Genomic DNA, 11,682 nt, shown 5'->3' on the forward strand with positions numbered 1-11,682 from the left:
CTCTCCAAAACAGAATAGAGATGTTAAACTAATTTTAAGGGGAAATAAAGTCAATATCCTTGATGTTCAGTCAGGGTCACCCATATGGTCTCAGTATTTGAGCCCCTGGTTAATACTAATTTCCATGTCTGAGGTTCTGTCGTAATAAAATGAACAGCTAAAGAAAAGCCATAAATACCTTGTTAAACAAAAATAAACTAATTTCACTGATCCTCTGTCTTCTCCCAGCTCTTTGACATACTCAGTGTGATATGACAAAAGGGACATGGTTATTCATCTTAACTCTTTCTCTGATGTAGAAAAATAAGCGTGAAGTTGGATGACAAAAGACAACTCAGAAGATGCTTGGAACTTTTGTACCCCGAGTATGAAAGTAAACAAAGGGAGGGATGGGTGCAGCGACAGAAGGCTGTTTATATTCGGCAGATTCCGCCTGCCTCATGGGTTGGAGGAAGCAGCGGCCCTTGGAGGTCGGGCCACCAGGTGGGGAGGAACAGGCTGCTGTTGACCTGGAGTGCTGGCTCCCACGCTGTGAGTTAGGATTGCATAAGAGAACTCAGCAATGCTCTCCAACGCAATGCCAGTGATGCTCTGCAAATGCCCCATGACCTTCAGAAATAGAGGCAGATTCTTATTATTACAGAAACACATGTTAGTGCACAAACAGACACATTGCTGGGGCTTTTCTCTCAAGCCAAATGTAAATTTTTTCATTTCTCTGAACTTACACAGAGAACCCAGATCCCAGTGTTTGCCAGTGGCCACATTACGCTAGGATACCTTTGCCCTGATAGTGTTAGCATGGAAAGTTTCTGCTAGACATTTCCTTCTGCTGAGATAAGTTTTGTGAAATATAAGAGGGATATTTGAGTCTTGACATTTTCTGTTTGGGAGGATACACTTAATGGACTTTAACATGGTAGTGGGTTATCATAACGGGAAACGAACAGGCTGAAATTGAGCCTCCATTTCCAATTTCACAAGGGGGAAAGTGGAGAACATTTTTCAGTCCTAGTTTTCTCTCCCAAGTCCTGCTTATTCATCCTGATCCTAGGTCTTGGCAGTTACCTTTTATAGCTTGTCTGTTTTCCCTTAACTAATGGGAGAATGCTTTCTATTAAATGAATTCTGACCACACTGGTCCTCTCAGTGGCGCATACCTGGCTCCAGCACTCATGGTTTTGGATGAAAGCACTTGCTGCAATGATTCCTACTGCCAACAGCATGAAGTCTTCCTTCACTGAAACAAACTTTTCCCTGAGTGATTAAAACCACAATAATTTTGGAGCTAGAGTGACACTGGATCTTCCAAATCCTAAGGCTACAGAACTTCAACTCTTGAGTTATTTATGTTGATCATGGGAAATTTTATACATGGAAAGAAATGGTCAAGTAATAGCTAATTGATTCCTTCTTCCAACTTCCCCCAACTCAACTGAGATAAAAACATGAGCCTTCTTGGCTGAATGGTTTATGAACTTTTTGTTGTTCCATCTGTCTCCCTACCAAATGTAACTGTAAGGCTTTTTACCAGCCTGACTTTACAGTAATCAAACACTTTGTCCAAGTTGCAGCCCTGTGACTGGCTTTTTTTCCTAGGTGACTATAAAAGCAGTTCAGTAATCTGAAATTATAAGCAGCTATAAAAGAAGAATTAGGAATGAAAGTATGTTAATTACTTGAAGTCATTTAAATTTAAAAGTAAAAGCCTCTAGGGTTTTGCTGATTGAACTCAGTCATCCATCCAAACAACATATTGGATATAGATTAGAACAAGGTAACTCGTGCAGGTTATCTGTGGCCTAGGTGCCTTGCTAGGTAAATTCCATTTCCCAAGTTCTCGTGATATGTTACTGACTCCCTGTTTCTGGAAGGAGCCTACAGTAAAGGAGTTGCCTTACCCTTGCAGCTGACTGGGTGTGGAGTTCTCAATTGAAGCCCTCAGCAGGCTTTCATATACAGGTTCATGCAGAAGATAGACTAGGTCAAGTAGAATCAGGCAGGTTGCATGCAGTTGTGTGGCTGGGACCAAACAGCCATTGTATCCTAGATGGAGTACGCGCATGGTAAAGAGCATTATTTGTGTCTGATTGTAATCACAGTTGTCATGTGAAACAAAGCTGCTGAGCTGCTAGTCTGCTTCCTGGTTGCCAAGTTCTACTGTAAGAAACCTCTAGCTGGAGGTCGATTTTAAAGGACAAAGGGAGAAGTAGAGAAACCTTCATCTATGAGATATATATATATAATTGGAACCTATTTGCTTGTTCCCCTCTTATCTCATGCCTCTATAAAATCAACTCTTTGATCTTACAATAAGAGTGTGCCTAATGAGTCCAAATAGAAGCCAGGTGTGGAGACGTTTCTTTCCCTGACAAGTACTAGAGGAAACTGAAAACTGCTGTTCCTCCCTGTCAGGTTCTGCCCACTGCCCTCAAACCCTTAAGCACATTCCTTTTCTATCTTTTTTTGATCACCCCCGAGGCATGCAGGATCTTACTTCCCTGACCAGGGATCTAACCTGTGCCCCCTGCAGTGGAAGCGCGAGTCTTAAGCACTAGACCACTAGGGACATCCCCCTAGGAACTTCTATGGAAGTTCTGCCTTCTTATGGAAGACTCCAACTTGCATGCCCAACACAGTTAAGTACCTAAAACCTCCAGGAGCATCTCCACATATGCCAGAGGAGTAGGCAGATTGATTTGGAAGTTCAGGGACTTCAAAACATCAAGCTCTGATTCCAGCAGTTCTTCTTTAGTGTGAAGATACCCTAGAGCCCGGAGGAAATTCAGGACTGTAATGTTGCTGATTATCTGAGCAAACAAAACCAAAAGATAGTGAAAAGGAGAGCCGGTTGTCAGAATAGAGGTCATACATCTTGGCATGGTAAACAAAGCCCTTCACAATCCAGTTCTTGCCTTTATCTCAGCTTTTCTCTTGGTAATTCCCCCTTATACTCTACACCTACACAGAATTACTTGTGTTCCCAAACCCACAGACTCTCCAGGTGTCTACACGTTTCCCATGTCTGCATCTCCCTCTGCCCCCACCCCACACACAGCTCCCTTACTGCTCTCCTTACCTATGCGCCCTCTCCCCTTAGGATCCACCCATCCCCCGCCCTCCCATTCAAGAAGTCACTTTATTGGTTAAAGTGATATACCAAAAATCCTATAGCTAACATCATTTGTAATGGTGAGAAATTGAATGCTTTCTCCCTAAGATTGTGAAAAAGCAAAGATGTCTGCCCTCACCATTTGTATTCAACTTAAACTAAAGCATACAGGCAGTGAAACATTCCTGGATAACAATCAAAAGAATAATGCATTACTGTAAGTTAATAGCAGGAAATAATTATTATTAAAATTTTTAAATTAATCCCAAAGAGAGGCAGAACTGATAGAAACACCTCTAGATGGGAGTGGAGATAGTGCTTAACAACAGGTGGAATATAATGAATAAATGTTCTGTTGTTTTAAAAAAAAATAATTTTCTCTAAATACACTCTCTTGTCTCCCCAAGGCTGATTAAGTACATTCACAGCCCTCTGTATTCAACACACTAATCAGAACACTTTCCCACATTTGTTTGTGTGTCTTCTCCCATTAGATAATAAATTCCTTGAGAGCACAGACAATATTTTTACTCTTGTAGCTACGGCACCATAGAAGACAATAAATATTTGTTGAATAAATGATACTTTACTATACAAGAATCACATAGTTATGGAAACATTGTGTCCTTTATAAATGCAATAGTTTTTTTGCCTTTAATACTACTATGTAGGTTAGCAATTCAGGCACCTTATGTAAACTGTCCTTGAGTCCAAGGGGAGGAAAGGTGACCTGTATGAATGATGGCATCTGTCCAGCAATTATACTTTGGGAACAGAACTTCAGGTTAATAACTGCACAGTGTGTGTGTGTGTGTGTAGGAGGTCTGTGTGACTGTGTGTGTGTGTGTGTGTGTGTATAGCCTGTGTGATTCTGTATGTGTGTGTAGGAGGTCTGTGTGACTGTGTGTATGTAGGAGGTCTGTGTGACTGTGTGTGTGTGTGTGTGAGGTCTGTGTGACTGTGTGTATGTAGGAGGTCTGTGTGACTGTGTGTGTGTGTAGGAGGTCTCTGTGTGTGTATGTGTGTAGGAGGTCTGTATGACTGTGTGTGTTTATGTAGGAGGTCTGTGTGACTGTGTGTGTGTATGTAGGAGGTCTGTGTGTGTGTGTGTGTGTGTGCGTGAGGTCTGTGTGACTATGTAGGAGGTCTGTGTGTGTGTGTGTGTGTGTAGGAGGTCTGTGTGACTAGGAGGTCTGTGTGACTATGTGTGTGTGTGTGTGTGTGTGAAGTCTGTGTGACTATGTAGGAGGTCTGTGTGTGTGTGTGTGTGTGTGTGTGTGTGTGTGTGGTCTGTGTGACTACGAGGTCTGTGTGACTGTGTATGTAGGAGGTCTGTGTGACTGTGTGTGTGTGTAGGAGGTCTCTGTGTGTGTATGTGTGTAGGAGGTCTGTATGACTGTGTGTGTTTATGTAGGAGGTCTGTGTGACTGTGTGTGTGTATGTAGGAGGTCTGTGTGTGTGTGTGTGTGTGTGTGTGAGGTCTGTGTGACTATGTAGGAGGTCTGTGTGTGTGTGTGTGTGTGTAGGAGGTCTGTGTGACTAGGAGGTCTGTGTGACTATGTGTGTGTGTGTGTGTGTGTGAAGTCTGTGTGACTATGTAGGAGGTCTGTGTGTGTGTGTGTGTGTGTGTGTGTGTGTGGTCTGTGTGACTACGAGGTCTGTGTGTGTGTGTGTAGGAGGTCTGTGTGACTCTGTATGTGTGTGTGTATAGGAGGTCTGTGTGTGTGTGTGTGTGTGAAGTCTGTGTGATTATGTAGGAGGTCTGTGTGTGTTGTGTGTGTGTGTAGGAGGTCTGTGTGACTGTGTGTGTGTATGTAGGAGGTCTGTGTGACTCTGTGTGTGTGTGTGTGTAGGAGGTCTGTGTGTGTGTGTGTGTGTGAAGTCTGACTATGTAGGAGGTCTGTGTGTGTGTGTAGGAGGTCTGTGTGAGTGTGTGTGTTTATATAGGAGGTCTGTGTGTGTATGTGTGTAGGAGGTCTGTGTGTGTGTGTATGTGTGTGAAGTCTGTGTGACTATGTAGGAGGTCTGTGTGTGTGTGTGTGTGTGTGTGTAGGTCTGTGTGAATCTGTGTGTGTGTGTGTGTGTGTGTGTGTAGGAGGTCTGAGTGACTCTGTGTGTGTGTGTGTGTGTGTGTAGGAGGTCTGCTTAGGAAGCATGATTACACTCTGGAATTTCCACATGAGTAGTATCACCTAGCCCTAGGAGTGGGTTTCTCAAAGCCACCCTTGGATGAGCTGGTTTCTCTCTAACACTTAGGTGCCCACGAGTCACCCTAGCTCCTTACTTTGTAGTGGAAGGAAAGTTTGCTCGCCAGCTGAACACATGACACAAGACGCAGGATAAACTTGTTGAAAAGCTGCTCTTTCAGAGCCCTCCACTTCTGAGGCTCTGTCTTCCCTCTCAGCTGAATTGTAGCTTGCCTGCAGATGTTCTCTGCCTGCTTAACCATAAACCTGTAAAGAAGGGAAAGAGCAGAGGCATCAATCCACACCCACTGAGACTAAATGGAGTTCGTGCTTCAAACTATGCTGCATCTTATCCTCTCTAATATCCAATTGCTGGCTAAAAAATTTACATATGCGGACTTCCCTGGTGGCACAGTGGATAAGAATCGGCCTGCCAATGCAGGGAACGTAGGTTCGATCCCTGATCCAGGAAGATTCCACATGCCATGAAGCAACTTAGCCCATGAGCTGCAACTACTGAAGCTCATGGGCCTAGAGTCTGTCCCCATCAACAAGAGAAGCCACCTCAATGTGAAGTCCTTGCACCACAATGAAGAGTAGCCCCAGCTTGCCGCAATTAGAGAAAGTCTGAACAAAGCAACAATGTTCCACAGTAGTCAAAAATAAATAAAATATTATTTTAAAAAATACAAAGCTTTAAAAACAAATACATTTGCAAGTAATGTACAAACCTGGCCTCACAGTAAGAAGCAACTAGTATTTTTTTTAAGATATGGGTACATTAGCCATCCTGAGAGTTACCCCTCACAAAGGCCTTATGCTCAGGGCTTTACCTTTCTAGGATTTCTACAGCCTGGTAGCTCACGGATTTCTCCAGACGCCATTGTTCAGACAGGAGAAAAACAAACTCTGCCAAAACAGGAAAGAAGAGCCTGATTCACAAGGTGCAACCAAAACGACTCTGGGAACTCTTGGCGTTGTATAAAAGCCATGATGGGACTCAGGGAAGAGGGTCAGGAGGTGCGAAAGATGAGACTGAAACAATCCAAGCGGAGCCTGGTTCCTTTTGCTGCCAAGAGGCAGATGAGAAGCATGAAAAGGAGGCTGACTGAGTGCAAAAACAAAGGCTTACTAAGCCCCCTCAGGGCCCCTTGAGCCTTCCTGTGGGTCTCAGCTGATAAAAGGCTTGGCCAGCTACACACAAACAAACCAGCTGGTCTCGCTGGCCTTTACGCCATGCTGGGAACCTACGGCTTCAAGAGAGATTCTTGGATGGATAAAAAACCCTAACTCGTATATTCTGTTTTCAGTGGAATGTTGACAGGAACAAAAAGGTCCCTCCTGGAGCTTCGATATTCTTTATAACACTGTTTGTTTAGTAACCACCCTCTGGAGAACTCCCATTGCTTTACAAACACAATTCACCTTACAGCTGGACACCACTTCTCCACCACCAGTTTGTTGGGTAAATCTTTGGTGGCTGAGTCTCCTCCAGGAGCAAGTTTGTTACTGTGAAGTGGCTTGTTTGGCAGAATTATGCCCTAAATCAGGGAACAAGGTCCAGCTTGGGTGGGTGCAAGTCATTGGGAAAGTGGGAAGGGTAAGACACCTTGGCAAGATTTTAGGCTGTCTGTGTTTCTCTTTGAAAGAACAGCCCCAGATAGAATTCTATTTAGTTAGCAATATCATTAGAGGGTGGAAACAAGGATAAATGTTAGCTCTCAAAGGTCCTGCAGAACTAGGAACTGTGAGCATTGATCAATAAAGAATTACAAACAGTCAAATTTCCATATATCTTCAGAGAAAATCTAACTTAAAGGAAAAAAATTATAAAATTTAGCACAAAAGTTTAACAATCTACTTGACACAGGTTACGCATAGATATATGTACAAAACCTCATCACAACAGAGGCTAAAGCTCTGCTGACAATGTTCAATGAAGAAGATAATTAGTTTCAGCAATTAAGCAAAGTATCCTAGAGCTCATAATTGTGTCATTAGCCAGTCCTTTTCTTTGCTGGAGCCTAGATTTCATTTCCCCACTCCAGTACTCTTGCCTGGAAAATCCCATGAACAGAGGAGCCTGGTAGGCTGCAGTCCATGAGGTCGCTAAGAGTCGGACACGACTGAGCGACTTCACTTTCACTTCTCACTTTCATGCATTGGAGAAGGAAATGGCAACCCACTCCAGTGTTCTTGCCTGGAGAATCCCAGGGATGGGGGAGCCTGGTAGGCTGCCGTCTATGGGGTCGCACAGAGTCGGACACGACTGAAGCGACTTAGCAGCAGTAGCAGATTTCATTTCTTTATTTTTGTGGGGAGGGGTGTGTTTATAGTTGTTTTGCTTTTTATTTGAATTATTAACTATTAATATCCGGGCAATTGTTTCTATTAATATTTTTCATTTTAACTTGTCAAGAAAACAGTGTGGGTTAGGTGGAATACATGAGAGTTACACCTCTCTCCTGCTGCTCCATCTCCTGTACTTATTATACAAACATACTCAAATCTATTAACTAAAAGACCCTCCCCTTCCATTCTCTTAAACTAGGGCTCTATCTCTGTAGCCTCTATCACTGTGAAAACTCTGGAAAGCCTAGCTTATACCTGCTGCTTGCTACCACTTAATCACTCTGTCCCTCATATTCTGCAGTTTGGCTTCTACTTTTTACAATTTGCTGAAATGATTGTCTCAGGGGTCAGAAAATATGTCCAAATTGCAATCCTCATCCCTGTTGTTCACATCTCTGAAGCATCTGAAACTGCTGACCATCATCCTTCATGAAATTCTCCTCTTGTTTCCAAGGGTCTCTTGGTTCTGCTCCTATCTCCCCAGCCATTCCATTTATTTCCTTCATGATCCTTCTTCCCTCTCCACTTACCTGAACACAAAATGTCTCCCAAGAAACTGTACTAGATTCTGCTTCTAAGAGCTCATCCTCTGCAAGTTTCAGCAGTATCACTATGGAGATAACTCCCAAACCCTTATCTTTACTGGACCTCTCTTCCAACTTAAATTTTTAAACAACCTGTCAGAAACCTTCCTCCAGATGTCCCACAAACATCTGAAACTCAGTAGATCTCAAACCAAAACCATTTTATTTCCCAAACAAGTCACGTTTCCTTTTTGTTTTTTCTTTTTCTGTATGTGTGTTTCTCTTAATGGCACCACTGTATGTCTAGGCTCAACCCTTTGATATAGTCATCGTCCCCTTTTTCACTTCCTAAATTCATCCATTACAGAACCCTAGATTTTACCTCTTAGATGTTTTTCATCTATCCTGTCTTGTCATTTCTCCTGTCTTATTACCTAAAAAATAACGACTGACAAAGACTCCACTGGACAACCTACCCCTTATATCTCTCTACTCCTACCCATCCTTTACATCACAGCCAAAATAATTTTTTCTAAGGCAAAGGTTGCAGTTATAGAACTCCCATATGAAAAAACAAACAAACAAACAAAACCTTTAGTGCCTTCTTGTTTTCCTATTATGTCACATATAAACTCCTCACTTTGGCATTCAAAATTCCCCATGGAAAGTCTCCAAACCACCTTTCTGGTCTGAATTTCAACTACTCTTCCACTCTGGCCAACCTGAATGACATGGTACCCACATTCACTCAAAGTGTCCCTATTCCATTGCTTGACTCATGTTATTCTGTTTTAGCAGAAACATGGTCCTGGGAGTTCCCATAGTCTAGTGGTTAGGATTTGGCGCTTCCACTGTTAAGGCAATCCCTGGTTGGGGAACTCTCACAAGCTGCCCAGCACAGCCAGAAAAAAGAAAGAAACATCACCTTCACCAACCAAAATGTCATCCTTCAGGGTCTACCTTAAATACCATGATGCTTGAAGGACCTTAATTCATCCTGCTCCCACCTCACTCCATCTTTCTTCTCAGTCTCCATAAAAGCTTGTTTTATGTGGTATGTCACTTATCTAACCATACTTGTACCTAGTCATTTGCAGATTTGTCCTAATAGTCTCCAAAGATTATATACATGATTTAAAAGTTGGGACTAGACCTCTTTTTCATCTTTCTATCCTAGGAGGCAAGGAGAGTAAGTGTACTCTATTGAATTGAGTTGAAATCAAGGGTGGGAGGCTGGTGAGTCTGGCTCATCACTGTACCCCCACCCCAACGCCTGGCATATAGTAGGTACTAACGAAACTTGAAGGAATAACGCATAATGAATCTCAAGATCGGTGCCTCAAAGACAAGTGCCCGGGTCTCCCATAAGACCAGCTCCCCGGCCTGCATCCCCACCTACGATCCGGGTCTCCCTGAAGCTGCCCATCCGGCCGGCAGCCTCCTGCACGGCTTGCTCATTCTGCTGGGCCAAGTGGAGCAGAGTGTCTTCGATGGTCTCTGTGGCAACAGCTCCAAACCTTAAGTCACTGAGAGAGGACAATCGTGGCCTCTCGGGTCGGTCCATCTTCAGAACCGTGTTTGGGTACCCGGACGGCTCATAAACCCACGCCTTTAACCTCTCTTCAGAGTCTTCTGCCACACCCTAGATTCTTCGTCGCCTTCCGTGCGCTTGTCCTCGCCTCAAGTCTGAGGAAAACCCACTTCCCAACACAGCCTCGAACCTTCCACAGCCTTTTCCCGCTCCAACGGCCGCGGGCCCTGAGCCAATCGGAAAGCACGGACTCTTCTCTCCTGCCCCGCCCTTTCCCTTGGGCCCCGAGCCGCCCTCTTTGTGAATAGAAAGACGGACTACAGCTCCCAGGGTTCCCTTCGGAGACCGAGGACTGCCATTCCCAGCAAGCACCGCGCCCCGGGACCAGCGAAGGGCAAGAGCGGCAACATGGCGGCACCCGGAGCTGGAGACCCGGTGGATGCCAAAAGCGGAAAGGCCCCTCTGGCTCAGCGCATCGACCCGACACGGGAGAAGCTGACTCCTGCACAACTACAATTCATGCGGCAGGCGCAGCTCGCCCAGTGGCAGAAGACGCTGCCACAACGGCGGACGCGGAACATCGTGACTGGCCTGGGCATTGGGGCCCTGGTATTAGCAATTTGTATCCATCTGGACTGCAGACTCGGGGAGACCGCATATGGGGGCAGGGGAAGGGCAGCAAAGGCGTGTAGGAGGGCAGTGCGGGGGTAGTAGAAAGAGCCGGAGCTATGAAAACCTTGGCTACTTCTAACGCCGAGCCAAGAATTTAAGTGTACCTTACTTTGTCATTGTAAAGGTGCTCTTTTAATATAATTTATTAATGATAACCGAGTCGGGGTCAGGGCTCAGAGGAGCAGAGGGCAGAAGGTGATTTGGGAGGATGAGATAAACAAAGGTGGTGGAGCAAATCAGAAAAGGGAATGCGCATATTCCACGTGGTTTCCTGAACCCACCTCCCCAGATGGTTACACCTTCTACTCGGTGTCCCAGGAGCGTTTCCTGGATGAGTTGGAAGATGAGGCCAAAGCTGCTCGAGCCCGAGCTCTGGAAAGGGCATCAGGACACTGATCCAGATGGGCATGGTGCATGTCTAACCTGCTGGAGTCCCTTCACATGGTGGATGATGCTCCATGATCGTGTAGAAATTGAAGCCTGCATTGCTGGCCGTCTTACTAACTTTGGACCATGATAGGGGTCCAAGTCTGGGGGTTTGTGCCATTGTCAAGGGAACAACGCCCACCTAACCTTGATTCTGTGTGGCCACTGACCCCTTTGTTTGTTTCCTAGTTTGTTTCCTTGTTTGAAGTATCCATCTTGGCTTTTCCCAAGCATTGACTTCATGGTTAACTCCCCTGGGGGCCGATTTGGAGGGTGGAGGACAAGAGGTGGGCTATTATGGGGGTGGGTGTGGCAGCTCTGTGCAGTGTTGGAGCCTAAGATGGGGTCAGGTTGAAAAAAATAAACTGAATCATTTCTCTCCGAGTCCAATGAGTGTGTTGGGGCTGACACTTCATGCTGAAGCACTTCACAGGCAGCAGCTGCAGCAGTGATACTGCCCCAAGTGAAGTCGCTCAGTCGTGTCCAACTCTTTGCAACTCCATGGACTGTTGCTTACAAGGCTCCTCTGTCCATGGGATTTTCCAGGCAAGAGTACTGGAGTGGGTTGCCATTTCCTTCTCCAGGGAATCTTCCCGACCCAGGGATTGAACCCAGGTCTCCCTCATTGTGGGCAGACACTTTACCATCTGAGCCACCATTGCCCCAGGGAGCTGTAAATGTTTAACTAGAATTACTTTTTCCATGAGATTGTTCCACCAGACTTAAGGGAGAGATTGTGGTGGGTCACTGGGCCATTATGAGACTGAACCAGCTCCTGGGGGCGGGGAGGAAGGTCACTCTTCTGTCCTCAACCCTCAGGAACACACTACGCTCAACTTTACTGCTTTCTCCCTTCTCCAGAGGTAAAGGAAGGATGGA

General features: G+C 45.1%; 2 protein-coding genes across 2 annotated transcripts; one reads left to right on the plus strand and one right to left on the minus strand.

The window, feature by feature from the left end:
* Positions 1-270: 270 nt before the first annotated feature.
* CNTD1 (cyclin N-terminal domain containing 1) lies at positions 271-9,813 on the minus strand. Its single transcript, XM_065909521.1, has 7 exons — positions 9,570-9,813; positions 6,132-6,207; positions 5,397-5,565; positions 2,648-2,810; positions 1,902-2,046; positions 1,161-1,257; positions 271-609 (listed from the first exon to the last, which is right to left on the minus strand). The coding sequence occupies exons 1-7, from the start codon at positions 9,736-9,738 to the stop codon at positions 439-441; spliced, it is 990 nt and encodes a 329-aa protein (XP_065765593.1). The 5' UTR covers positions 9,739-9,813; the 3' UTR covers positions 271-438.
* A 264-nt stretch (positions 9,814-10,077) lies between these two features.
* Positions 10,078-11,193, plus strand: COA3 (cytochrome c oxidase assembly factor 3). The gene is made up of 2 exons (XM_065909735.1): positions 10,078-10,327; positions 10,667-11,193. Exons 1-2 carry the CDS (start codon positions 10,114-10,116, stop codon positions 10,771-10,773), a joined length of 321 nt encoding a protein of 106 aa, XP_065765807.1. The 5' UTR covers positions 10,078-10,113; the 3' UTR covers positions 10,774-11,193.
* Positions 11,194-11,682: the final 489 nt, after the last annotated feature.

Source organism: Muntiacus reevesi, chromosome 18 (genome assembly GCF_963930625.1).
Source record: "Muntiacus reevesi chromosome 18, mMunRee1.1, whole genome shotgun sequence".
Taxonomy (NCBI): Eukaryota; Metazoa; Chordata; class Mammalia; order Artiodactyla; family Cervidae; genus Muntiacus; species Muntiacus reevesi.

Coding starts and splice junctions, on each gene's coding strand:
- CNTD1 (XM_065909521.1), bottom strand. CDS start 9,738: ATGGACCGACCCGAGAGGCCACGATTGTCCTCTCTCAGTGACTTAAGG. Junction 2,047..2,647: donor GATGCTCCTGGAGGTTTTAG/GTACTTAACTGT, acceptor TACTCCATCTAG/GATACAATGGCTGTTTGGTC. Junction 610..1,160: donor ACCATGAGTGCTGGAGCCAG/GTATGCGCCACT, acceptor CTATTTCTGAAG/GTCATGGGGCATTTGCAGAG.
- COA3 (XM_065909735.1), top strand. CDS start 10,114: ATGGCGGCACCCGGAGCTGGAGACCCGGTGGATGCCAAAAGCGGAAAG. Junction 10,328..10,666: donor GGCCCTGGTATTAGCAATTT/GTATCCATCTGG, acceptor CCACCTCCCCAG/ATGGTTACACCTTCTACTCG.